Source organism: Sebastes umbrosus, chromosome 19 (genome assembly GCF_015220745.1).
Source record: "Sebastes umbrosus isolate fSebUmb1 chromosome 19, fSebUmb1.pri, whole genome shotgun sequence".
NCBI lineage: Eukaryota > Metazoa > Chordata > Actinopteri > Perciformes > Sebastidae > Sebastes > Sebastes umbrosus.
In genome coordinates this window covers 1,581,914-1,609,333 of record NC_051287.1, presented here as the reverse complement: position 1 = coordinate 1,609,333, position 27,420 = coordinate 1,581,914, and the positions used below count along the sequence as shown (strand labels likewise).

At 40.7% G+C, this 27,420-nt stretch overlaps 1 protein-coding gene across 4 annotated transcripts in view; it reads right to left on the bottom strand.

The window, feature by feature from the left end:
• The window catches only part of LOC119478752 (seizure 6-like protein), a 61,396-nt gene extending 34,630 nt beyond the window's left edge, over positions 1–26,766 (bottom strand). For 2 of the 4 annotated variants that reach the window (XM_037753704.1, XM_037753705.1), the window contains exon 1: positions 26,467–26,766. In XM_037753704.1, the coding sequence (XP_037609632.1) occupies positions 26,467–26,542 (76 nt within the window). In that variant the 5' untranslated portion in view covers positions 26,543–26,766. The remainder of the gene's footprint in view (positions 1–26,466) is intronic. The other 2 variants (XM_037753707.1, XM_037753706.1) reach the window with 2 other exon arrangements.
• Between the last annotated feature and the right edge of the window lie 654 nt (positions 26,767–27,420).

The following is a 27,420-nucleotide window of genomic DNA, read 5'->3' as shown; positions in this document are numbered from 1 at the left end:
ATACGAATCAATAACTCTAAAGTGTTTTAAAGTCAAAAAGTCAACATTTATTGAAAAAAGATAGATGTAATCATTTCTAAAATTCACAACATGTTTTCATCTAACAAAATATTATGCTTCAATCTGTATTTGTTGGCATTTAGCCTTTCAAAAACTACATTTTCAGCATGAGCTTTTCAGCATTTCTTACATACAAGTAGGGGGAGACTCAAGGAATATGTCGTGACTTAGTCCGTTCAGTGTCTGCTCAGCTTTATGTGGACTCAAGTGTCCTTGACCACATCCACAACTGTCTCTTTCCTTTATCTCATATTTTGAACCATCCACTTGTGGTGTCAAGTGTCAGTCTGGGACTTCTGGCAGCGTCATGTTTACTGTTTGAACTCCCCGACAAAGCAGGAAATGAACTGTGGCAGAAGTGAATGGGAAATGCATTCTGTTTCATCACTGTTGATGGTGGTTTGTTATCAGATGGATGATTGAAGCCATGAATATTAGATGCCAGGAATTTCATTAAACTCTCTCTCGCTGCATTTCCCTGCTTCGCCTCCATTTGTGGATGCAATGCTGGTTCTCCGTTAATATATACGCAGACACAAACACGCCTGGCCGAGGAGTCCGGGCATCGTTAAGCACCACATCGTCCTATTAGCGACGTTTAGCGTCTGGTGTGTCGTACGTGCTTCTCACGAGTTAACTGCAGGAGGAAAACAACGCTGTTTACTCGGTCGTGCTGGAGTGCTGCTGTGGAAGGGAGTGAAATGGAGGCAGAATTCAATAGTCCTCAGTGACTGCAGACTTTCATTGCCACTCCAACACAATCAAGTCTGAGGTTGTAAAGCAATGTCAAAAAAACAGGTTTCAACGGCGCTGAAAGGGGGAACCTGACAACAATGAAGATTGGCTCCTCGGAGGGTTTTTCTGTTTCACTATATTTGTGTGTTTTTTTTCTAAAATACAGAGAGAGAGCTCATCTTTTTGTTTTCTTTGTTACTCTGTTTAATTTGTATTCTGCGAGTCGGTGGCTGTTTAAGGTGCTTTATCAGAGCGGCAGACTGGCAGCAACTGTATCTGGAATACATTCCCTGTCTACCATGTCCGTTCCCCATGGAGACTCACTGTGATAACCAACACACACACACACACACACACATAAACACACAAGGCACGACTCGGCTGTCTGAATGCTGCTCAGCCTATCACAGACACTTTTCAGCTGCAGAAATAAAACACGTCAGTTTATCATTTCAGGCGCACGATATCTGGTGAGTCCAACGCCATCTGAATTACATTAAATGTAATTCCAGTGTATTATTTTTGTAGTTTTGTTCATCATTTCTCATATCAGTTATGATGACAGCGTCAGTAATAATCCCTCAGTGAAAACACCCCAAACTAACTAGTCCAGTATGCTCTCGCTCTTCCAGGAAATAGCCATGCACTCGCACTCGCCACGCCCTCTCAGCTTTAATATACCAAACTAACTGCCAGGGATCCAAATGGAAGCATTACACCCTTAAAGGGACTGTTTGTAACTTTTTAAGCGTATAAATGTACCGGGTCGGGACACATGCGTGCTCGCATATGCGCGCTCGCGTGTAGCTGGTGCCCCGCTCCTCCGCCTGCTCGCCTTCACTCAGACAGCGCGCGTGTTCTCGCGTACTCGCTCCACCTCTAGACGTGAACGCGCATCGCTCCACACTGCAGAAGAGTTAGTTTAGCTCTGAGAATATCTAGTGAATGTACAGTGGACGTTTGCGCATATGCGTGCTCGCATGTGGCTACCCTGTTCAGACCGCTCCTCTGCCTGCCTGCCTTCACTCACAACGCGCGCGTTCTCGCTCCACCTCACGTTCATGCTGCTCACTCCACACTGCAGAAGAGTTAGTTTAGCTCTGAGAATATCTAGTGAATGTTCAGTGGACGTTTGTGCAGAAATAACTGCTGCAGCTCCTCCAGACCAACAGAGGTTTCCCGTGTCTTGTGAAGTGAAGGGGCTCCGCAGAGAGTTACGTTAGCGTCTCCGACCAAAACTCCGGCGTCTCCCCTGTTCCCTCCGGCCGCGGTCGGGAGGCTGAGGCAGGAAAAGCCAACACTAGGATCAGCATTGATTCATGGAGAGACCTTCGTCTGGTCAGCTAACATTACTGCCAAGCAGCTGAAATATAGAGTGATATTGTGCTTTTAGTTGACGTGTGTCGCCTCACTGTTTTGATCGATGCTCGTTCAGGTATATTTAGAGCGAGCAAGCGCGAACCTGACGCTGACTTTCGTTGACTTAACGGCCACAGGTGTCGCTGTTAACAAGCATTTCTGAAAGTTACAAATAGTCCCTTTAACTTTGACCTAGGGCTGTCACGGTTTCGATTCTAGATCGGAAATCGATTGAAATTAGCATCCCTAATCTCGACCACTGAAATCAAAAGCAAGATCGGAGTTCAGTTATTTTTTAAAAGAAGAATTTGAAAGTGTAAGTGCCAGTTGTCAGGGCATAAAACCAATGATCTGTTGATCTTTATGAATCAACACTCCATAGTCTAACAATGGCATGTTTAAATCAAAAGTCGAATTGAATCGTGGATTTGTAAAATCAAGACACCCCTAGCTATAACGACAAAATGTTGTTTAAACGAGAAGGTTTTGTGACATAACAAGATAAAGTGATATGTTGTTATAACAAGAAAAGGTCCTGGTAAAAACTGAAAAATTCTGTATCCAGTAATAACAAGAAAACACATGTCACAATAACATGAAAAGTATCTTGTTTTAACATAAAAAGGATGATTTCTGTCACGGTGGCAGCAATTAATGCTGTAAAAGCTTTCCCAGATCTCAGTAATTAACCTGCACAGTGTGTACAAAAATAAGACCCCTGTTGTAATGAAGCCAAATGATCCTTTAAGAGCCACTCGGTTTAAAAACACACCAGGACGACTCCACCATCAGCGGTGATTATTAAGAGCTCGCTGCTAATTGGCTGAAGACTCTTCTGCTGCAGGTAAAATGCAGCGTCTGTGATCTCAGATGTGTCCGCCTCTCAAATCCCGGCGCTGGCTAAAGCACACTGCGCCGATTTAATGATTTCCTGTGTGAGAACTGACGAGCGCCAACACACACACACACACACACATACACACACGGATCGATGTTATCTAAGAATTAACGCTTGAACTGAGCTCGGGGTCAGTGAGTGGAATGACCTGAAACTGAAAGCGGAGCAGATATCGACCCGACCAATCAAGTATGACCTCTGAGCAGATGTAGACAGGCAATCTCCTCTCTGCTCACACACACACAGACAGACACACACACACACACACACACACACATTATGTAAACAAGCTTGTTAGCATCCATATCATTTACACTTTAAATGTACACTCTTATTAGCACACTCGGCCTCATTAAAACCGACTCTCTCTTATCAACTTATGTAGAATGTGTTTTCAAATTTGCGACATAAAATAATAATTCCTAACGTTTATCAAATGACTGTTTTGATTAATTAAGTCTAATTCTCACTGAGTTTAAGGATTAAATGTCAACATCCTTCAACTAATGATGCAAAACAGTGGAGGCAGCATTTTCAGGGAGAGAGTTAATTAAAGTTAATTAATTAAAGCTGGCTGATTGGAAAAGCAGTGAACAGGAAATAAGTGCTAGTAAAAACTAATTCGTTTTTTTTTTTTGCCCTAAAAACACCAAAAGTACCGACCTGGTTTAAGGGAAGAGACTTTTCTTGAATGTGGTTTGAACTTTAAGAGCCATCAAGTATCTTCTGTCAGAACATAAAGCAGTAAATCATATATATGTTTTCTTTTAGGGTTTTATATTATTCTGTAGCTTCCCAGCGGTGAGCGGTCGACCAGCAACTCCCCTGATCTGTGAGGTCAAATTATTGTTTTTGTGAATTTGTCTTGTAGCTTTCAACAGCGATATAACTGCTTCAGCTCCCCGTGAGAAAGGGCTGTCTGATGGCGAAGTAAAGCGGCGAAAAGGTGTCTAAAATGTGTTTTTCTGCTGCTCCCGTCCACAGTCACTTTACCTCGCCATCAGACAGCCCTTTCCGACGGGGAACTGAAGCCGTTATATTGCTCTCTTCAAAGCCACCAGACTCCATTCACAAAAACAGCTCCAAATTAACGCTAAATTTTGGCGAGGAAAAACTGGCATGGACATTTTCAATGGGGTCCCTTGACCTCTGACCTCCAGATATGTGAATGTGTGAGGGTTTTTGTCTGAAAAAATATCCAAAAACTTTCCAAAAAAAGTCAGAAATATCCCCAAAAAATTCTCAAAATGTCCGAAAAATGTAAAAAAAAAAAAAAAGAAAAAAAAAAGAAGAATCTGAAAAATGTCCGGAAAAAAAAATCTGAAACATTTTCGAAAAAATGTTTGAAAAATCAATATTAAAAAAGTCTGAAAAATGTCTGAAAATTGCAAAAAAAAGATGTCTGAAAAATATCTGAATATGTCAGAAAAAAGTCTGAAAAAAAGGTCTGAAAAATTTCCCCAAAAAATGTTTGAAAAATATATATATAAAAATTTAATAAAAAACTTTTTATTTATTACTTAAAGGCTACAAGCCTCTGTTTTTTGTAATGTTCAAATGTTTTAATAAAGTAGTGCGTGTTGAATTACATGGGATTTATTCATTTATTTATTTATTTTACAGTGGTACCGAATTGGTATCGAGAATCGTGTAAATTCACTGGTATTGGTATCGACTGCTAGATTTCTGGTATCGTGACATCCCTACTTCAGATACATGTCAAACTGTCTGACAGAGAGAGAGAGACAGATAACAGCTGTGAAAGATCTGCACTGCTTCTGGTTTAAGACTCAAAAGTTGATGCTCTCTGACATCACGGTTTCAAGCCACAAGCCTCAGCTGTGTGTGTGCGTGTGTGCGTGCTTGTGTGTGTGTGTGTGTGTGTGTGTGTGTGTGTGTGTGTGTGTGTGTGTTGTCAGAAGCAGGTGCTACTGCAGCCAGCCATGACCAGCTCCGTTGAGCAGATGGCATCATCTGTGAGCTCTTTTTCCTTCACACCATCCTCCATCCTCTCTCTGGTCCAGTCCCCCCCCCCACCCCCATTCCTCCATCATCAGCAGCCTGTTGGTGCAGCTGTGCTTCCTTCTCCACCTCCCATTCGCCACGTCAACTTTACTTTTATCCTCCCTCCATATTCTCACATCCCTTTCCTCTGTTTCTCTGTGAAGACATGGCCTGTCGGTGTTTCTCCCTCGGGCAACACGTGTGATTAATGAGCGATAAATCCCGTTTTCTCAGCCGTATAAACTGTTTCCCGACTGCATTGTAGCACAAAAAAACAACAAAGATTTATTCCTAGAGAGCGTCTTCTTCTTTTTTCCAGTGAGAAACGCTCTTTTTATGGTCTCATCCACCATCGAAGAACACAAACTCCCACATCACGGGTGGAAAAAGAACTCAGATCTTGTACTTCAGTAAAAGTAACAGTACTACAGTGTAGAAATACTCTGTTAAAAGTAAAAGTCCTGCATTCAAAATCATACTCAAATCAAAGTAGGTTAGTATTAGCATCAAAATATACTTAAAGTGACGAAAGTAAAAGTACTCATTATGCAGAATAATATATTGTATCATAATTATTGATGCATTAATGTGTTTATCACTTTAATGTTGCAGCTCGTAAAGGTGGAGATTATTTTAATTATTTTTGGGATATTTTACAAATCTTTGTCTGATAATTTCTTAATATTTTTCTGATTTTTTTACTGATATTTTTGGGATATTTTACTGATATTGTTTGGGATATTAAAAAAAATGTCTAATACTTTAATATTATTTCTCTACAATTTTAATAGTATTTTTTTGATGTTTTATTAATATTTTTGTTAATTTTAATAATATTTTTGGGAAATGTTATTTGTTCATCACTTACTGTTGTCGCTGGTTGAGGGTGAGATTATTTTAATTATTTTTTGGGGTATTTTTACGGATTTTTGACTGATAATTTTATTAATATTTTTTGAATATTTTACAAATTTTTGTCTGATAATTTCTTAATATTTTTCTGATTTTTTTACTGATATTTTTTGGATATTTTACTGATATTATTTGGGATATTAAAAAAAAGTCTAATATTTTAATATTATTTCTCTACAATTTTACTAATATTTTTTTGGATGTTTTATTAATATTTTTGTTTATTTTACTTTGGGGAATTTTATTTGTTCATCACTTACTGTTGTCGCTGGTTAAGGGTGAGATTATTTTAATTATTTTCTTTGGTATTTTTACGAATTTCTGACTGATAATTTTATTAATATTTTTTGAATAATTTACTATTTTTGGGATATTTTAAATTTTTGTCTAATACTTTACTAATATTTTTTCTGCAATTTTACTAATATTCTTTGGATGCTTTACTAATATTTTTTTGATATTTTAAAATTTTTGGGGATATTTTATTTGTTCATCACTTTAATGTTGCAGCTGGTAAAGATGGAGCTAATTTAAAAAAAAAAATCTGTATCTTGTGAATTTTCGCCTGATCATTTATTAATATTTTTCTGATATTTTACTATTTTTGGGATATTTTACTTATATTCTCCAAGTGCCTATTGGATGAACAGTTCACTTATTAGGACATACAGACAGACAGAGATTCCTTGTTTTATAGTTAGATACAGCAGATTATTTTTTAAATGTAACTCAAATATGTCATCTGTCATGTTAGTTCAACTATTGAAAAGTATGTTTATGTCCAAGCTTATATCAAGGTCTACAGCTTTCTACTGTGAAAGCTGTACATTTTGACATCACAGAATCTCTCCTGTTCTAAAGTTTACGGGACCTTGTTGCACTCGTTCACCGTATTTACAGAAGACGCTCGTCACATTTGTTGTGCCAAAGCTCCCAGATGGACATCAGCGACAGAGAGATGACTATCAACACCTTCTGATGACCCAACCTTCACATGAACATCAGCGATTACGTTATACGAGAATATGTTTGTCACGGCAGCGAGCTGATCTTAGCGTGAGTAAGAGCGTCTCTTGGTACGTATGTGTTCAGAGTGTGACAGTGTGTTGTGGCTGCAGCGAGAGGAGAAATGTTTTAAAGTAGTGCGTTCTCTGCTGCCACAGCTTTGGGACTCTGTGTGTCTTCTTATGTGGAAACATTTAATCCTCAAGAGGATTAAATGTCCTCAAAAAGAAGGAAGGAAGAGGGAAATATTCCCGAGTCAGAACATTTTAACTTCTTTTCAGGGCTGCTTCAGAGTGCGATGGTGGGTTTAGGGCTAAGATTAGAACGGGATTAAGTGGAAATGTCAGAGTTAGTGGTGGTAAAGGTTAGGATTAGAAGGAATGGTTAGAGACTGAATACAGTTTCTAACAAGTACGCAGCAGAGCTACAAATGTGTGTGCCGACGTGTACGTGTTTGTTAGCCGCTCCGCCGAGCAGAAACAGCGCCGTGTGAGTGCACTCGCAGCCACAAGTCATTGAAACTCTCCTCACACTCCTGCCTGCCTCCAGTTAGCAGCGGGAAGGGTTGACGGGGGGAGGAAGAGGAGGACGGGGAGGAGGAAGAGAGAGGAAGAGAGGAGGGGAGTGATGGAACAAAGTGATGCCAGTTGATGCCAGAGGAAACAGACAGCTCCATCTCTCCACAGACCCAAAACACGCCTCTGTTTCCAACACATCCACGACAATCACGGCTCCACGTTTCTGTTTTATCAAACTAAAACGTCAGTGTTGTTTTACTAATAATGGAAAAAAAAAGTAGTATTGTTTGATTTATTATTCTAGATGTTTACTTTATTTAGATTAGATTTTGGAGTGTTTTCTTTTGCTAGTTATTTTGTTTTTTTTGTTTAGTATATTTATTTTTTTGCGTAATTAGTATTTTGTTTTCTTTTGTTCATGAATTGGGTAAAACTGTGGGCATACGTGGTTATATAGGTAGGTAGGCAGGTAGGACCAGCATGCACCTGGGTGGGCTTATGTTTTTTTTGTGTTCGTTTGCTTTTTTTGGCTAAATAAATCATCAAAAACATGTATATTTTGCATGGACATCGGACTATTTTGCTCTTGCTATTTGCACTTACTCACGCGGTGCGTCAGTGGCCCTTCGATTTAAGTCTGATATTATTGCATGTTTTTAACCCTTTAAATACAAATTTTCTGAATTTTTACATCATTACAGGCTATTTTTTACAGATTTTATTTCCTATTAATTTCAGTAATTTATGAAAAATCAAGACAACTGCTTCCAGAGATCTGCTTCTGATCAATTATCCATGCAGTAAACATGCTACCATCTGTATTTTTGTTGCAGTTATGTTTATGTTTATGAAGTTATAAGCAGGGACTGTTGGGAGAGACGGACTCTGAGATATAAGAGATATAAGAGATAGAAGCAGTGCTTGAAGTAGAAAAAAATAAGTGCCAGTAGTCTCTTATTCACATATTTATTCCTATTTATTCATTATTTATTGAGGCATGTTATACCGTGTCAGTCATAATCAGCTGTGGTTTTGTTGTATATTTATATAGTATATATATTTATAGTATAGTATAGTCGGGTATCATTCAGGTCAGGACGCTCCAACATATTATACACAGACACATTCTGAATTTATACACTGAATAAAAGATACAAGGAGATATTAGGTTTGAAGGTTTTTGACTTAAAACTATGCAAATTTACACCATTTGAGACCATCATTAGGTCTATTACTAATTAAATGATTATTTGTATTATTTATCACAGCCTTCGTCTGAACATTTAATTCTCCTGGAAATGTTTTCTCTGTAAAATCGTATTCTATAATTTAAAAGAGCAGATTCAGAAATTGTTTAAATAATGTTTCATTAATTATATTTGTTGACAAATTAAAAAAAGTAATGATGACGAACAGGTTACTAATTATTTTACAAAAAGGACGCCCTGTTTCTATTTATTCCTGTCGCTCAAATAAGTTTACAGAGGCTATTGTTGGCTGTGTTGTTCGCAGTATAAAACGTTCGTTTTCTGTTTCAAAAACACAAATGTCGGAAGAGAGCGAGTATTACTCGTCCATCTTTTAAGTGGTTACGTTTCCAGTCTGATCTTGACACAGCTGATAGGGACGTGGTTCGTGTACATGACGTAACTGAAAGTGCATATTTAACGGTGTGGACAGAGAGTGTCTGATGTCATTATGAGTAAATAAAGAGACCACAAATCTATTTTCTTATTTTGTTGGTTTCTTATTCTGTCAATATGAAGACGGTAATATGCATCATTACAATAAATTATCAATTCTATGTTATTATAAAAATTATAAGATGCATTTCTAGGGGGTTCGGTCAGCTTCATCCTGCATTAGAACAGTACGCAGTTAAAGTAACCAAAGAGCTGAAAACACTGAATTTGTCAAAAAAAAAAATAAGTATATTAAGTATGTATGATTGTTAAAATACAAAAAGAAGAAGAAAGAACTATTTTAAAAGTTCCTAAAACTCATCTCTGCAACATTCACAGGAAATAATCTGATCAAACTGAATCATCGTTCGATTTGTTTCTAATGTGGAAATATTTTTTAGGGGATGTAAGCGGTGATGATGGGACGTAGGAGGTGACGACGGGACGTGGTGATGCCGGGACATACGCGGTGACAACGGGAGGTAGGCAATGACGCCGGGACGTAGGTGATGACAACGGGATGTAGGTGGTGACGCCAGGACGTAGGTGACGCCGGGACGTAGGCGATGACAACGGGATGTAGGTGGTGACACCAGGACGTAGGTGACGCCGGGACGTAGGCGATGACAACGGGATGTAGGTGGTGACAACGGGACGTAGGTGATGCCGGGACGTAGGCAATGACAACGGGATGTAGGTGGTGACGCCGGGACGTAGGTGACGCCGGGACGTAGTCGATGACAACGGGATGTAGGTGGTGACAACGGGACGTAGTTGACGCCGGGACGTAGGCAATGACAACGGGATGTAGGTGGTGACAACGGGACGTAGGTGACGCCGGGATGTAGGTGGTGACAACGGGACGTAGGTGACGCCGGGACGTAGGCAATGACAACGGGATGTAGGTGGTGACAACGGGACGTAGGTGACGCCGGGACGTAGGCAATGACAACGGGATGTAGGTGGTGACGCCAGGACGAAGGTGACGCCGGGACGTAGGCGATGACAACGGGATGTAGGTGGTGACAACGGGACGTAGGTGACGCCGGGACGTAGGCAATGACAACGGGATGTAGGTGGTGACGCCGGGACGTAGGTGACGACAATGGGATGTAGGTGGTGACGACGGAATGTAGGTGATGCCGGGATGTAGGCGATGACAATTGGATGTAGGTGGTGACGACGGAACGTAGGTGACGCCGGGACATAGGCAGTGATGATGGAAAGTAGGCAATGACGACGGCATGTAGGTGATGTCGGCTGGACGTAGGCGATGACGACAAGACGTAGGCAATGTGACATTCACAGGAAATAATCTGCTCATCCAGATCACTCATTTTACACAAACTTCCTGCAGTGATTGCGTTCACTATTTGGGTTAATTGAACAGTTTATCAGTTGTTCTGTACTGTTATTGTTATGCATTGAATATAACATGAAATATAGCCATAAAACATGTCACTTAGTCAGGGGTGGTCAGGTTACTCAATGATAGAAAAGGGGTTCCTTAGATAAAGACAAAAGTTGGGACTGGGACGGCACTGATCTAAAAGCTTGTCTTTTGGTCGAATAAAGTAAAAAATAGTCTGAAATGATATAATAAATGTGTGATTTGCATGTTTTAAAAATGCAATTTCATTATCATCATGTTTGAAAAATGAGAATATCTGAAAAAAACTGTTATTAAATGTCCAAGAAGCTGGTTAATTAACTTCAGAGGCGGCTGAGATAGAAGTGGAGTGATCTCATAGAGGGTGTGTTGAGTGTCTCAGGTCGCAGGTATGTGTGTGGAGCTCTGTGCTTTTAATCCATGAATAAAAGAAAAGGTGGATGTATCTCCTCACCAGCCACATGAATTGTGAAAGGAGGCAGAGAGCCGAGCTGAGAGGGGTCAAAGAAGAAAGGAGGAATGCTTTTAGCGTGAACCTCGGGGTGGCCGTGACCCAGATGTCAACACGGAGAACATTCAGTAATAAATGATGAGGCGGAGAAGAAATAAAAGTGATGAAGAAACTCAAGCTGTATTATTGTCAATGACATAACTCAGCAATAAATAACATTTTTTCTTTTCTATTCATCTTCTGATGTTAGATTTATTTCTTGCGTTGTGATTCAGATATAAAAGCTGAGTGCACCGCTGAAGCTTTTACGCTATAGAATAGTATATGTGCTCTAAAAGCACAACATCGACTGTTTCCCTGATGTCCATTATCCTCTTTATATAGGATGTTAAAGCGAGGAGCTTTTTCCAAATGGTGTAATAAAAACATATTTGACTTTAAGGCTCCGATCAATCAGAGCTGACCTTAGCGTCGATCGATGACCTGCTCTATCTTTCAGAGATGCCCAGCGGCAGACCTTCATGAGTAAATGATCAAAAGACAGTTTTGGCTGAGTAAAGATTGATTGAAGCAGGTCAGGAGATCCACGAGGTAACGACAGAACCGGGCTAGAACGCTGTCAACCGGCAGAACATCTAACACATGGATTTATATTAGTATGTAACAGCTGCAGACAAGCAGAGACATGATCCATAACTGCTATTCAGTGTCAAATCACAGATGTCCTTTCAAACCTTGTTTGGTCCAGACTTCAGGACCTTTCAGTGTGATCCAAACCAAAATCACAGGTTTGAAACTTCCCCAGACCAAACAGCCAAACCTTGGTCCAACGAAAAGAGGTGGTCTCGGTTCGGATCAAACTGAACTTTGAATATTTCTCACCGAAGCTTTAAATCCCCCAAAAATTTTGGGTAGGTGCTGACGACAGGACGCAGGTGTTGACGACAAGACGTAGGTGATGGCGACAGGACGCAGGTGATGACGACAGGACATAGGTGATGATGACAAGACGTAGGTGATGACGACAAGACGTAGGTGATGGCGACAGGACATAGGTGATGACGACAAGACGTAGGTGATGGCGACAGGACGCAGGTGATGACGACAGGACGTAGGTGACAATGTCAGGACGTTAGAAACAATGACAGGACGTAGGTGCTGACGATAAGACGTAGGTGATGACGACAAGACGTAGGTGATGGCGACAGGACGCAGGTGATGACGACAGGACGTAGGTGACAATGTCAGGACGTTAGAAACAACGACAGGATGTAGGAGATGACAACAGGACACAGGTGATGACGACAGGATGTAGGTCATGTATAGTTCTTTAATGCGCTCGCATCATTGCAATGTGAAACCAGAACTAACCGGATCAAATGTATAAAATCTCACAAAAACACAAACCATGGTTCTGACTTTCAGGTGTGAAAAGATCCTCAGTTTTGTTAAAACAGTTCCTGCATCTGACTGCAAAATTAACTAAGGCAAGAAAATGTCTGACTGTGATGGATTATCTACTACGAGCAAATTTCAAGTCTCTGCAAGTTGATTTTATTCTACCCAGAAACTAATGAAGAGAGCAGTGATCGCCTGGAGGCCAGCAAATCAATCTGAAATATAAAATACAGCAAAATAAAAACATGCAAAAACCAACAGGAAGGTCATTACTCCTGATTTCTGCCTTCCTATCAACAGCTGACTCATTGAATTCAGAATAACCTCCCTCTAACTAACTTATGAAACTATCTGGTAAACAGAAGAAGAAGAAGAAGTGGATCAATAACAGCCGTCCTCCACATCAGAGCACGACTGGCAGCCATCATCCTGCAGAAAGCTGCAGTCTGGATGAAGGCTTTGCATCTCCTCAGCCTCTGAATTCATCCTACATCACGCTTCAAAACTGCTGGACCATAAATTTCTGAAAAGCTCAGAGGGGCTTTGTCGGTGCGAGAACCCTGCAGACCCCGTGACAGGAATCAATCAATCAATCCCCCCCCGACCGGCCGGGCAGCGGAGCGGAGCGGCGCTGATACATTGAACCTCACGGACCAGACTGCAGCCAATCACACCCAGACATCATCCCTATCCCACAATGCTCAGCTCATCCCCGCAGCCCTCTCAGACCTACTGGAGTTAAAGTACGAAGGGAAACAAACAGACTGACTCGACAGCATGACAGGCGTAGCTATCAGTGAGCGTCGCGCCGCGCGGCGTGGATTATATCACGCACACACACTCAGTTTGTGGAATGCGTCAACAGACCTACTTCAGTGGGATTCCCGTATCAAAGGCAGATAGATGAGGGAGCGGAGCGCTGGCTTAGCGTAAGCTTTGAGGCAAATGGGAACTGAAATATTAACCTTTTAAAAGGCTTTGGCTGCAGACACACTTGATTGTGCCAATCTGCTTTGAGTGAGTTTGACAAGGCAAAGTGTCACGGCGAGCCTCTATGTGTGTGTGTGTGTGTGTAACTCTGTCACACTGAAAATCCAAATTGTCACTCTAATCCCAGACAACCGTATCAAACCTCTCTTTGGATCACAATTCATCATTTGCCACGGAGCAAAAATGAACAACATTTTGAATGCCCCTTTTCTCCGCGCTGCGGTGGAAGCAGGCATTAAATATAGATTTGTCTTCAACAGAACAAATATTTGTCTTTCTCTGAGAGAATTTGAGCAAGAAATGTGGCTTGTTCTTGTTCCTCCGTGGCTTATCGTGGACGTTTGGAGGCTCTGGACCGGTGAGATGCTGACATCAAACCTCACTTATCAACCGGATGCACACTTATGTACTTAAAGGAACAGTTTGACATTTTGGGAAATATATAGAGGACCACTTTCCTGTCTGTCCGCTAGATATGAAGCAGCCAGGAGATGGTTATCTTAGCTTAGCTGAGCTTAGCATAAAGACTGAATGCAGAACCGTCACTAAGAGACAACACCCCCCCAACCACAACCTGTTCACCCTGCTGCCGTCAGACAAGAGAAACACAAGGATCTGCTGATGAACCAGCCGACTACAGAGCAGCTTCTCTCCACCTCAACTCCACTTCAACTCCACCTCAACTCCACCTCATCCTCCACGTCATCCTCCACCTCAACTCCCCCTCAACTCCACCTCATCCTCCACCTCATCCTCCACCTCAACTCCACCTCATCCTCCACCTCATCCTCCACCTCATCCTCCACCTCAACTCCACCTCAACTCCACCTCAACTCCACCTCATCCTCCACCAGAAATGAAAGACATGGAACTTTCTGTTATGCAGATTTTGCACATTAAAATACCCTCATCCCCACTATAAACCAAAGTCTCTCTTGGTATGGATTTTTATAAAAGTAGCCGTATATACTCACAAAATTTCAGACACTTTTCACACACACAGAGAACACACAGTACAGTATATGCAAACATTTAAATTAGAATAGAACAAAAGAATATATACGTCGCCTACGTCCTGTCGTCGTTCCCTACATCCTGTCGTCGTCGCCTAAGTCCTGTCGTCGCCTACGTCCTGTCGTCATCGCCTATGTCCTGTCGTCGCCTACGTCCTGTTGTCGTCGTCTAAGTCCTGTCGTCGTCGCCTACATCCTGTTGTCGTCGCCTAAGTCCTGTCGTCGCCTACATCCTGTCGCCGTTGCCTACATCCTGTCGTCGTCGCCTAAGTCCAGTCGTCGCCTACGTCCTGTCGTTGTCACCTACGTTCTGTCGTCGTCACCTATGTCATGTCGTCATCGCATACGTCCTGGACATAAACTGCGATGACAGGACTTAGGCACGACGACAGGACTTAGGCGACGACGACAGGACATAGGAGACGATGACAGGATTAGGCGACGACGACAGGACGTAGGCGACGACGACAGGACGTAGGAGACGACAACAGGACACAGGCGACGACCGCAGGACGAAAGCGATGACAAGAAGACGTAGGCGACGACAACAAGACGTAAGCGACGACAACAGGAATTAGGCGACGACGACGGGACGTGGGCGACGACGACAAGATGTAGGCGACGACATCAGGACGTAGGCGACGACGACAGGACGTAGGTGACGACGACAGGCGGTAGGCAATGACGACAGGACGTAGGCAACGACGACAGGACTTAGGCGATGACGACAGGACTTAGGCGACGACGACAGGACTTAGGCGACGACGACGACAGGACGTAGGCGACGACGACAGGACTTAGGCGACGACGACAGGACTTAGGCGACGACGACAGGACGTAGGCGACGACGAAAGGACTTAGGAGACGACGACAGGACTTAGGTAGGAACAATGGACACAGACACACAAACCACAACTCTCCTGTAGCCATGGACCATCATAAACCTGAAAACCTGTTTTCATACATTTCTTCTTGTTTCTATGTTGTGCTGCATCACTGTGGCTCCATACTAGAGTTCCCAATGTCTTTCCTGTTATCTGCAAGTCTTCATTTGATCGTTATGTAAAGTGTCCCCATGCTGGATCTTGCTCTACTTATTTTTTGGACAAGCTACTTGATGAAATGCCAAATCAAACAGAATCTGGCTGTGCTGAGGCCCGTTTAGCATTTAGGCTTCTCAGCTGCAATAAACTGAACTGAGAGACAGTTTGACATTATGTAAGATATTGACAAGCAGCAACAGGCGCACTGATTACTTAACCGAGCCGGAGTCACTCACAGTTTCATTAAATTCAATCGTGATTACTAGTTGTACAAATTCAACATACTTGTACTTGAGTATTTACACTTTATACTTCAACTCCACTACATCTCAGAGGGAAATATTGTAAATATGTAATAATATCAATAAAATATCAATCAGATATCAGCTTGTTGCAGATATGACGGGATCAGTGAATATGTCGGCTGATAAGTAACAAACAAAAACACCAAACTACTTTAGGTTTGAGGTCATTTAGAAACAGTGTCACCGTTTAATAGTTTGTCTTGTTTATTATAACACTGTAAAATGTTCTGTTTAGTATCTTGGTCACAATTAAAAAGAAAAAAAAAGATCTGAGGGATCTTCATCAAAATAAAAAGTTTATGTTAAAAAAGTTATTATTATTTATTACATTTTATTTATATATTTCTTTTTCTTACAAATGTAATATTTTTTTGTATATATTTATTGTATTTTATTTTTTTTAGAATTGTTGTTTTTTTCAGAATTGTTTCTGTTTTTTTATTTTATGTCATCTTTGTATGACTGATGTGCGTATTGTAAAATAAAAACTGCAAGTCATAAAAAAATACTATCATTACTATTTATTATTATTTATTTCATTTTATTTTTGTATTTCTATTTCTTACAAATGTAATATTCTTTTTATATTTTTTTTTCAGAACTGTTTTTGCTTTCTTATTGTATGACATCTCTGTATGAATGATGTGCATATTGTAAAATAAAAATTGCTACTATTGCTAAAAAAAATATCTTTGTTTATTTAATTTCATTTATGTATTTCTATTTCTTACATATTTAATAATTTATCAAATTTTTTTTAAAATAATTTTTCAGAATTGTTTTGTTTTTTTCAGAATTGTTTTTGTTTTCTTATTGTATGTCATCTTTGTATGACTGATGTGCATATTGAAAAATAAAAATTGCAAGTCATTAAAAAAATTATAATCACCCTAAATATAGTGATATTTCTTAAACTTTCAAACATCGATATCAGCATCAGCCTCAAAAACTATAATCTGTTGTATTTCCTCTTTACAACCAGTCCAGTCTAATTATAACATTTAACATGTACAGCTATGTGGGTGAGCTTTACGTACATTTCTCCACATTCCCTCCAACGCCTCGAAGATGCAGATGAATCATATTCACTCGCACATTTAGATTTTTTTCCATGCATGCTTTGATAACTGAAGATCCAGCAACGGAGACGGATAACAGAGGAATAGTTTTAGTTTCAACCGCGCACACACAAACACACACACACACACACACACACACACACACACACACACAAACATCCACGGCTTAAAACAGACATACATACACAAAGTTAAGCTTCAGTTAATTGCTTCTATTGTAGAGAAGTGTCAGCAGCATCCTGCAGCCATCCTAGAGAGGATAATCCTGGATACATACACACACACACACACACACACACACACACACACACACACACACACACACTTTCAAACAGTCACACTGGGTCACAAAGGTCTGAGCAGTCCTGCTGAGGTGGAGACATCACCGGCGCTACGACCTGCGCCTGCTTCAGGCGTCCTGCTTTGATGTCAACACAGCGCACAGAGGAAGGTTAGCACCAGGAGCTCATCAGAGGAGGCACATCGCCCCCCCACCCCACCCCACCACCACCACCACCTCCCCACACACACACACAGCTCTGAATAATTCACCGGGTGTGTTGCTGTCTCTGCTAAGTTTGTTGCAGAAGCCCGGACCATATGTCAGAGTGTGAGAGGCCGAGAAGATGCAGCTCTCACTTCAGGTCCTAATGAGCGCTGGGACTAATTGAGATGGCAGCTAGTTGCTTTGTCTACTCTCCTCCAGCTGCAGCAAACACAAACAAGGATAAACACTCACTAATATAAAGAGGAATCAGGACAAAGACCCCAGGAAGACTGCTGCTGCTGCACCCACATGTAGCTTTCACACTATATTAGTCTTTTAAATCTTTTACCCAACGGACCCAGTACCCAGTTCAGCTGAGCTGTGTGTTAAAACACTGCCTTTAAAAACTTCATAAAATGCTGTGGTGGTCTTTTTTCTGCAGTGATTCTAAAAGACGAGGCCTTAACGCGACTAAAACAACACTAGCTAAACCTTAACCGCCTCATTATTTGCTTGTATTTCAACACCTGGACTCTGTGTCCACTCTCTGATATTTCATTAATTGTAGATGATTTGGGAACTTGCCATCCAAGTCAGTTTATTCCAAGTATGTATTCAAGCATACATACATCCATACGTACATGCATACATGCAGAGAAATATTCATAGAGTGCTGGATTGTAGCACAAGCTGGTCTCTGATGAGAAAGTCTTTTCAGTTTTTGGCCAAAATTTCAAAAATGTTGGGCACCCTGGACTTCTAACCCTCAAAAGGCACAACTAGACCACACTGTCAACTATCGTACCAAATGTGAAGTTCCTAAGTTAAATAGTTTCTGAGTTCTGCTCCGGAAAACGAAAGTGAGACACGCGAACAGACGAACGGATGGAAGGACGGACGGAAGGACGGAGGGAAGGACGGACCGCGGAGCACTATTTACCCCCGACTACATTGCAGCGGGGGCATAATTATGTTTCGGGGGAAACGTATTTTCTCCTGGATTAGAGTCGCAGTTTGAAACAGTTTTACAGACGTGATTAACGTTGTAAATTGAAACAAAACAAAACAAAAAACGCAGGTTTAGTTTAGGTTTAGTAAAGAACATCATTTCTTGGCTTAAAATGACTAAATGTTTGTTATGTGTGTTAAACTTCGGATGTAAATTAAAATATGTGAATGTTGACTGTTACTTTCAAAAGGGATGTCTGTTCATCCATCTCCGACCTCTTTCCTACGCAGATTTCCGCGGACTATCTTTAGAAACATATTTGTAGTTAGGGGTGTAAGAAAATATCGAAAGACGCGAGTATCGCAATATTATGTTTTGCGATACTGTAACGATTCTCCAAAACACTGTATTGATTTGAATTAACCTCTTAAAAATCCAAACCCCCGCCATCCCCGCTAGTCCATCTTTTGTGTTTTTTATTGACGTGTTTTCTGTAGTTGTTTCCTACATGTTTTACTGAGTTTACTTACTTTTGTTAAGCCCAACCATGACAGTTTCCCTTACCTTAACTAAGTGTTTTTCTTGCCTAAACTGCAGACGTTTGTGTGGCGTACAAATGACACCCAATAAGGCTAAAGTGCGTCCTCATGACACGCAGAATGTGGGTGTAATATGGTGGTATTTATACTCCTTCCTGTGAGACCGGGTTGTGCTGTTACATACTTTAATGGACTCCAGGTTTGTACTTCCTCAGAAAACAGCGTATTATCTCTTCATTAAGAGCACAGTGATCTGTATAATCATGTTAATCAGAGGCTCATATTCCGGGGAGCTCTCCTTGAAATGAAAGGTTAAACCCCTCTAAGCCCACCTGTGCTTCGCTGCCGCTGATTGAAACGGGGTCACCTCCAACTTCCCGTCTTGTTTCTGCCTCCTGCTTCAGTCTTATAAGCACCTCTTTTCTTCTTTCTACCTGCTGAGTCTCTGCCACAACGTCTTCCAATCAAACGTCACTCACGGAGAGACTGTACCATATTTCAAAGGGATGTTAACGAATACAGATACATGATCAGAAACTCTGAAGAGATAAGAATAGCATTCAGATGTTTGTATTCAAACATCACAACACTTCTTCTCAGACTCATAAGTACTCTGATCTTTTACTTAAAGGTTTAATATGTCACTTTTCCACATTAAAATGTCTAAAAACGACTAGACCGTTGTTATATATTTAGTCGAGTTGTGTTCTGACATTATCCAAAATGTTTCCAACACTTTTCAAACCAGAGAAATCTGTACTTTCACTAAGGCTGTCAATCGATATGTTGATTTAATGGACAGATCTGTAAAACTGAGTTTCTCCACAAAGAATCACACAAAAGCACCACTTTAAATCTGCTGTTTACCAGAGATGTGCTCATACTGTATGTGTCTTAGAAATAAATCATTCAGCGTGAAAAAAGCATAGAAAATGACTAATTGACTAAAAAAGACTAAGACCAGAACAACAGATTATCAGAATAAGAGGGGTCAGTCCTAGATTTGAATCAAGTTAACGGTACGTTTCGTTTGTCTACGGCGCACATTTTTTAACTGAAAATGAAAATGTACCTTAAAGGGAGATTTGTCAAGTATTTAATACTCTTATCAACATGGGAGTGGACAAATATGCTATATGTAGGTATATATTTATTATTGGAAATCAATTATCAACACAAAACAATGACAGATATTGATCCAGAAACCCTCACAGGTACTGCATTTAGCATAAAACAATATGCTCAAATCATAACATGGCAAACTGCAGCCCAACAGGCAACATCAGCTGCAGGGACGCCTTTGAAAATGGCCATGACAGTTTTTCCTCGCCAAAATTGAGCGCAAGTTTGTGGCGTTATTTGTGATGGTACTAATGGATTCTTTAGGTTTTCTAGTTTCATGTGATGCCAGTGTCTTCACTTTAGCTTTAAAACTGAGCCTGCTACGACCTAAAAATTGCAAGCCCTACTTTTTATCCAGTTTCAAGCCACATTTTTACAATAGACTTTTTAGATCTTGGTGGTTTTTAACTCTATATTTTAACTGGATGAAGGATTTTAGTCATCAGCTCGGCTCGCCGCCCCTCCAGGACGTCGTAGAGATACTGATTTTTAACGTGAAGCTGCTTTATTTGGTGTTTTTACCGGTTGAAATGGGTCCTTCTGTATAATTAGTACTAGATTTACTTTTACAGATAGTATCATACTCTGCTGTTTTTTTCTTTCTCAAACTTGCCTTCGTGTTTCTTTCCGCCTTAGCCTCACTTCCCCTCATTCTGCGTCTCTTTCTGATGCTTATTCTCCAAAAAAGTTTGCAGCCCGAGGATCTAGTTGTATAATAAGGCCAGAGTTACTCAACCGTAGGAAACAATCTCCTCCGTCTCCCCCTCACTTCCATTTTTCTCTCCTCTCACTCACAAGTAATAGGAAGGCAACAGAAAAAGAGAGAGAGAGAGGACTGGAGGAAGGAAGTTGAAGAGGTGATGTGATGAGAGGAGAAAGCCGAATTACAAGATGAAGAGAATCTATATTTCTTTAAAAGTAAGAGGACATTACAACAAAGTTTGTGCAACAACACAACAACAACTCCGGAGTGGGTCGATGAAAGGACTCCATGTTGGATGGAACTGCAGTCGGCTTTGTCTCCCAGCCGGAGCTCTTCAATCTGTACTCGGCTGTCTTTCTGACAGATTATCACTCTCACCCCGAGAAATTAGACCACGCACTGATCCAGCCTATCTTCATACACACAGGCACAATCATTAAAACACACTAACTCACACACACACACACACATGCACGCTAACACGTAAACACACACTTACAAGCCTGCTCTGTGACATTACATCTCTGCTGGGTGATCTCATTAACCACAGACACCGATGGTGAGATGGAACCACTGATGCAGAGCATGATACACAGTGTGTGTTTGTGTGTGTGTGGTTGCATTTACAGATCGAACATTTGTGCATGTGCGTGGGGAGAGACAGGAGTGACAAGGATTAACAAGAAGACTGAAGCATGCTGGGAACTGATGGATGAATCCATGTGAACATGTGAGTCCTCAGATATTCAACGGCTCCGTGAAACCAACTGTCACTACGGATTTTCAAAATAAAATCAAAGAGAGAAAGTGATGAAATCTTCTGGAACAAAAGCTCAAAGGATCACATGACAGCCAAGCACTCATCTAAAATCAGCATGCTTACAGAGAAAGTATAAAGCTGATTAGAGCTGCAGCGACATGCTGAATTAATCTGAATATTATTTCCTCGATTAATTGTTTAGTCTGTAAAATGTCAATTAAATACCAGAGCCCATGGTAGCCAGGTCAATTGGAAAGCAGCGAAAAAGAAATGAGACTTTTACCCGGTTAAATAAAGGATATATGTTAGGGATGCACCGATTTATAGACCGAACATCGGTATCGGCCGATTTTCGCCTCGTTGACTGCAATCGGCAAATAAGATGACATTCACCGATGGCAGTGGCCGATGTTTGTGTGGTGTGTTGCATTCATTTTGTGCCGGCTAAATGATGTGTTGATAGCTGCTGATTTAATTAACTTTAATTTATTTTTTTACATTTCGTTGGGCTGTGTAAGTACTGAAAAATAAATTCCTCTCATTGAGTAGTTGTATACAGGCGTAGTTATTTTAATTATGAATGAAGATTATATTAAAGTACGTTTCAGAAATTGAATTGGTACGATTTAATTTGTGCTCATTCAAGATATGAATGAAGGGCTGAATGACTTTAAGAGTAAAGACAGTTCAGTTAATATTTTATAATGAAGAAATCTGTTTCCATGGCACCAAAGAGGGAATAAATAACAACAAAATAAACATCTGTATTGGTCCGTAATTTTGCAAGCAGTGCATCATCCCTAATGCATATATATACTTTATATACTGTATATATATATATATATATATATATAGTCTTTTATAGTCTTTATAGTCTTTTCAAAAGTCTACATACACCGGTATATATAGAGAGAAAAGCAGCAATTTCTCACATTGGAGAAACAAAACACAAGTTTAAGGTTTTAACTGAAAAAAAAAAAAAATAGCTGCGATTAATTTTCTGGTGATCAACTTAATAATTGTTTAATTAATAGTTTCATCTCTAAACTTGATTTGAACAAAATTAAACAATTAAAAAAGAAAATAGGCTCAAATAAGAAAAAAAATCAGGGTATTAATCCAAAGCAGGAAGTAGTTTGACTTCATAATCTAAAAATAAAAATGTCAACATGATAATGGCATACAGAGCCTGATTACTCATTGTTAATTAACTATACTGTAAAAAAAGACATTTTCAAGACATTTTACATTTTTTGTCTTTATTTTAAAATGACAGAATTCTTTTTTTTAAATTACATGTTTCATTTGTGATTCATATGGTCTTAGATTTACAGTATTTTTAATAAATAAAATGTAATTATCTGTATTTTGATCATTTTTAAAGATAATTATTCTGTTTTTTAGATGTTTATGACTATTTTAACAATTAATTTATGTTAGAAGAAAAGGATTTCATGGAATTCTAAAAATATTTCTTGTAAAAATACAGATTTATTTTGCAAAACTTCTGAGAGATAATGTAAATTTGGGCTTTTGCAACATAAAATGACATGTTTCATTTGTGATTTATATGTAAATGGTCTTACATTCACGGTGTATGACTATTCCAACAATAAATATATGTTAAAAGTAAAATATTTCTTGTAATATTACAGTAATAAAGGCTAATTATATAAAGATAATTAGTTGTTTTTTTTACAGTTTATTTATGTTAATTAACGGACAGGATTTTTATGTTTTTAACAGACATTTTCTGGTAATTTCCGTTATTTTACACTTTTTTTTTTACAGTATACAATTACTATTAGTTACTATAATGTCTCCTATAAATTAAACATTACTGTTGACTTTTCAATATTAAACTATATTAAACCACAATTTTTCCTAAACCTTTACCAAGTGCTTTAAAAGCCCACACACAACAATGAGATGCTTTAGCTGCCACACTGCTGCAAATTAGTAGTACAAATATGAATAATAATAGTAGTATTAGTGGTATTTATAGGTGGAGAAAACAACTACTTTGGACAGATGCACAACCAGAAAACTACACCATTAGACCTGATGCACTACACAGTGCAACACAGGAGATAATCTGCCCGGAGACACGCCCGTACCTGTTCTCCTGCTCAGGTCCCCGGATGTTAGCGCTGTCAGTTTAGCAGCTAACGTTAGCTATGTTTAGCTCCAGTTTACCGTGTTGTTCTGCTGCTTTCGTGGTCGGTAATCCTCTCAGAAAGATGCACGACATCCTGGGGTCTCTTCCTGATCAAGTAACATCCCCTCCGAATGATAACACACAAAGGAAGCAAAAAAAAGCGTCTTCTCTGGCAAGCTAGCCGTTAGCAGCTAGCCATTTTGTCCTTGAGAACCACTCCGCGTTAAATGAGGTTGTTTTAAACAGTTAAACACTTAAAAGTTTGGTTTATAATAATATCCCGCAGCTGGTCGACACCGACGTGATTAATCCAAATTTTTTTTTCCAAAAGACAGACTGTTAAATGCGTAGAAGATGATCCACATGGTTTAATGGTGACTGCAGTAACCTTCATGGTGACCTTCAACTAGAAGATTCACTAACGTCTGACTGACAGCTATCAGCCAATAGGAAGCCGAGGACCCGCCCCCTCAACAGCCAATCAGATTGCAGCAGAGCGAGCCAATCAAAACTCCATCTTAAAGCTATTATATCAGCCACTGAGATAATGATCAATAACAGCAGCAACAGAGGATGTTTATAGTTAATAAGTTATTAACCAATAATAAAGCCATTAATTCAAAGCTAATAGCAGAAAGTGGAACCAAAGGAAGAAAAATTCAATTCAATTCAATTTATTTTATATAGCGTCAAATCATAACAGAAATTATCTCAAGACGCTTAACAAAAACATACTCGACTCAAAACATAAGTAGACAATGTTTTTGACGACGACCAAAACCAAAATGGTGACGGCCAAAAACCAAGATGGTGACGGCTAAAAACCAAGATGGCAACTACCAAAAACCAAGATGGCAACTACCAAAAACCAAGATGGTGACGGCCAAAAACCAAGATGGCAACTACCAAAAACCAAGATGGTGACGGCCAAAAACCAAGATGGTGACGGCCAAAAACCAAGATGGCAACTACCAAAAACCAAGATGGTGACGGCCAAAAACCAAGATGGAAACTACCAAAAACCAAGATGGCGACTACCAAAAACTAAGATGGCAACTACCAAAAACTAAGATGGCGAATACCAAAAACCAAGATGGCAACTACCAAAAACTAGGCGATGGCAAAAAGCAAGATGGTAACGACCAAAAACAAAGATGGCGGAGGACAAAAACCAAGATGGTGACGACCAAAAACCAAGATGGTGACGGCCAAAAACCAAGATGGCAACTACCAAAAACCAAGATGGCGACTACCAAAAACTAAGATGGCAACTACCAAAAACTAAGATGGCGAATACCAAAAACCAAGATGGCAACTACCAAAAACTAAGATGGCGATGGCAAAAAGCAAGATGGTAACGACCAAAAACAAAGATGGCGGAGGACAAAAACCAAGATGGTGACGACCAAAAACCAAGATGGCGATGGCCAAAAACCAAGATGGTGACGACCAAAACAAAGATAGTGACGGCCAAAAACCAAGATGGTGACAACCAAAAACAAAGATGGCGGAGGACAAAAACCAAGATGGTGACGACCAAAAACCAAGATGGTGATGGCCAAAAACCAAGATGGCGATGGCCAAAAACCAAGATGGCGATGGCCAAAAACCAAGATGGCGATGGCCAAAAATCAAGATGGTGATGGCCAAAAACCAAGATGGTAATGACCAAAACAAAGATAGTGACGGCCAAAAACCGAGAATGTAACGACCAAAAACCAAGATGGCAACTACCAAAAACCAAGATGGCGACTACCAAAAACCAAGATGGCAACGGCCAAAAACCAAGATGGCGACGGCCAAAAACCGAGATGGCGACTACCAAAAACAAAGATGGTGACGGCCAAAAACCGAGATGGTAACGACCAAAAACCAAGATGGCGACTACCAAAAACCAAGATGGCGACTACCAAAAATAAATATGGTGACGACCAAAAACCAAGATGGTGATGGCCAAAAACCGATATGGTAATGACCAAAAACAAAAATGGTAACGACCAAAAACCAAGATGGCGACTACCAATAACAAAGATGGTGACGGCCAAAATGCTGAACTCAAAGCTTCAAAACGACAGTCCAAACAACGGTGACGTCACAGAGTGACTACGTCCACATACAGTCTATGGTTTGTCCAATCTGGTAGGAACACGGTAGAGCAACCGATATGGATATGAAGGACTCATTCTAAGCGGACGAAAACATTCTTCATTTCAGGTGATGAAAACATACTTATTAATATTATATTATATTTCTGCTAATAGATCCACTAAAATATTACACACTGGTCCTTTAAACGCCATTAATTTAGATTCAATACCAGAAAGTGGAACCAAAAGAACAAAACACAAGTAGCCGATTGTTTTATGAAGACGTTTAAAGAGAGATGTTTCCAGCATCATCAGCATCAGCATCATCTCCCGCCTCCAGCTGCAAACATCAACTTTCTGAAGCTCAGACTGGACGGATCCCCCTCTAACTGCAGAGACCTGCTCTCTCTCTCTCTCTCTCTCTCCTGATGGAGGCTCCCACGCACAGAGTGGGCTCTGGTCCACAGGATGCCTGAGCAGCCTGGACTGTTGTGCCAAACCGGTTGGAGCAAATAGCACCGCAACAGCAACAGCGTTTATTTCAAGACTTCAAAGGCTGCTTCAGTCTCTCTCTCTTTCTCATCCATCTCTCTCTCTCTCCATCCCTCCATCCCTCTCTCCATCCCTCTCTCTCATCCACGTCTCCAAACAGGAGACAGGAGGGATGCCCACAAACACGAGTTGTTGTTGCAGCGTTTAAACTGCTGCTGTCATTGTGATTGGACAGCAGCCAACACACAGAGGACACACACAGATTAAAACATGCTTTATATAAACTGTATAATATATATTATATTATATATATGAGATGATAAATACCTCCAGCTGAGACGCGGCTCCACAGCAGCCCGATCCACAGCACCGCGGACAAGGTGACGCGGAGTCCGGGTACCATGGCGACACAAGCCGGTTAGAGGGAGGAGGTGGAGGCGGTGGAAGAGAAGGTGGAGGTGGATGTATGGTAGTGTAGAAGCTGCACAGAGTCGGGTCTGGCTGCTGGTCTGCAGTGAGGTGGTACTGGAGCCGGTTCAGAGCGTGCCGACGGTCCGCATGTCAGCGCAGCATCCTCCTGACTGCAAGCAGAGCTGATCCTCCTCCTCCTCCTCCTCCTCCTCCTCTCTCTCTCTCTCTCTCTCTCCCTCTCTCTCTCTCTCTCTCCCTCCCTCCTCCACACACAGACCTGACCTCAATGGTAATGAAACTTTTGCTCAGTATGTGTGTCAGGGTGACTGTTGTGGGCTGCAGTAAAGATCAGGACGCACTGAAAGAAGATGGAGATGGAGATGGAGGTGGAGGTGGAGGCTAGATAACACTGTCCCATGTGGTGCAGATTTACTGGCTGGATGTTTACAGGGTGGTGCTGGGTGGTGGTGGTGGGTGGTGCTGGTGGTGCTAGGTAATGGTGGTGCTGGTGGTGGTGGTGCTGGGTGGTGATGGATGGTGCAGGGTGGTGCTGGGTGGTGGTGTTGGGTGGTGGTGGGTGGTGGTGGTGTTGGGTGGTGCTGATTTACGAGCCATCTCATCCCGAGCTGGTAATCTGTTTAAGTAGCTGTATTTCACCGGAGCAATCTACTGCATCACAAAGCTTTATAGAGCTTCATAGAGCTTCATAGAGCATTATAGAGCTTCATAGAGCATTATAGAGCTTCATAGAGCTTTATAGAGCTTCATAGAGCTTCATGGAGCTTTATAGAGCTTCATAGAGCATTATAGAGCTTCATGGAGCTTTATAGAGCTTCATAGAGCATTATAGAGCTTCATAGAGCTTTATAG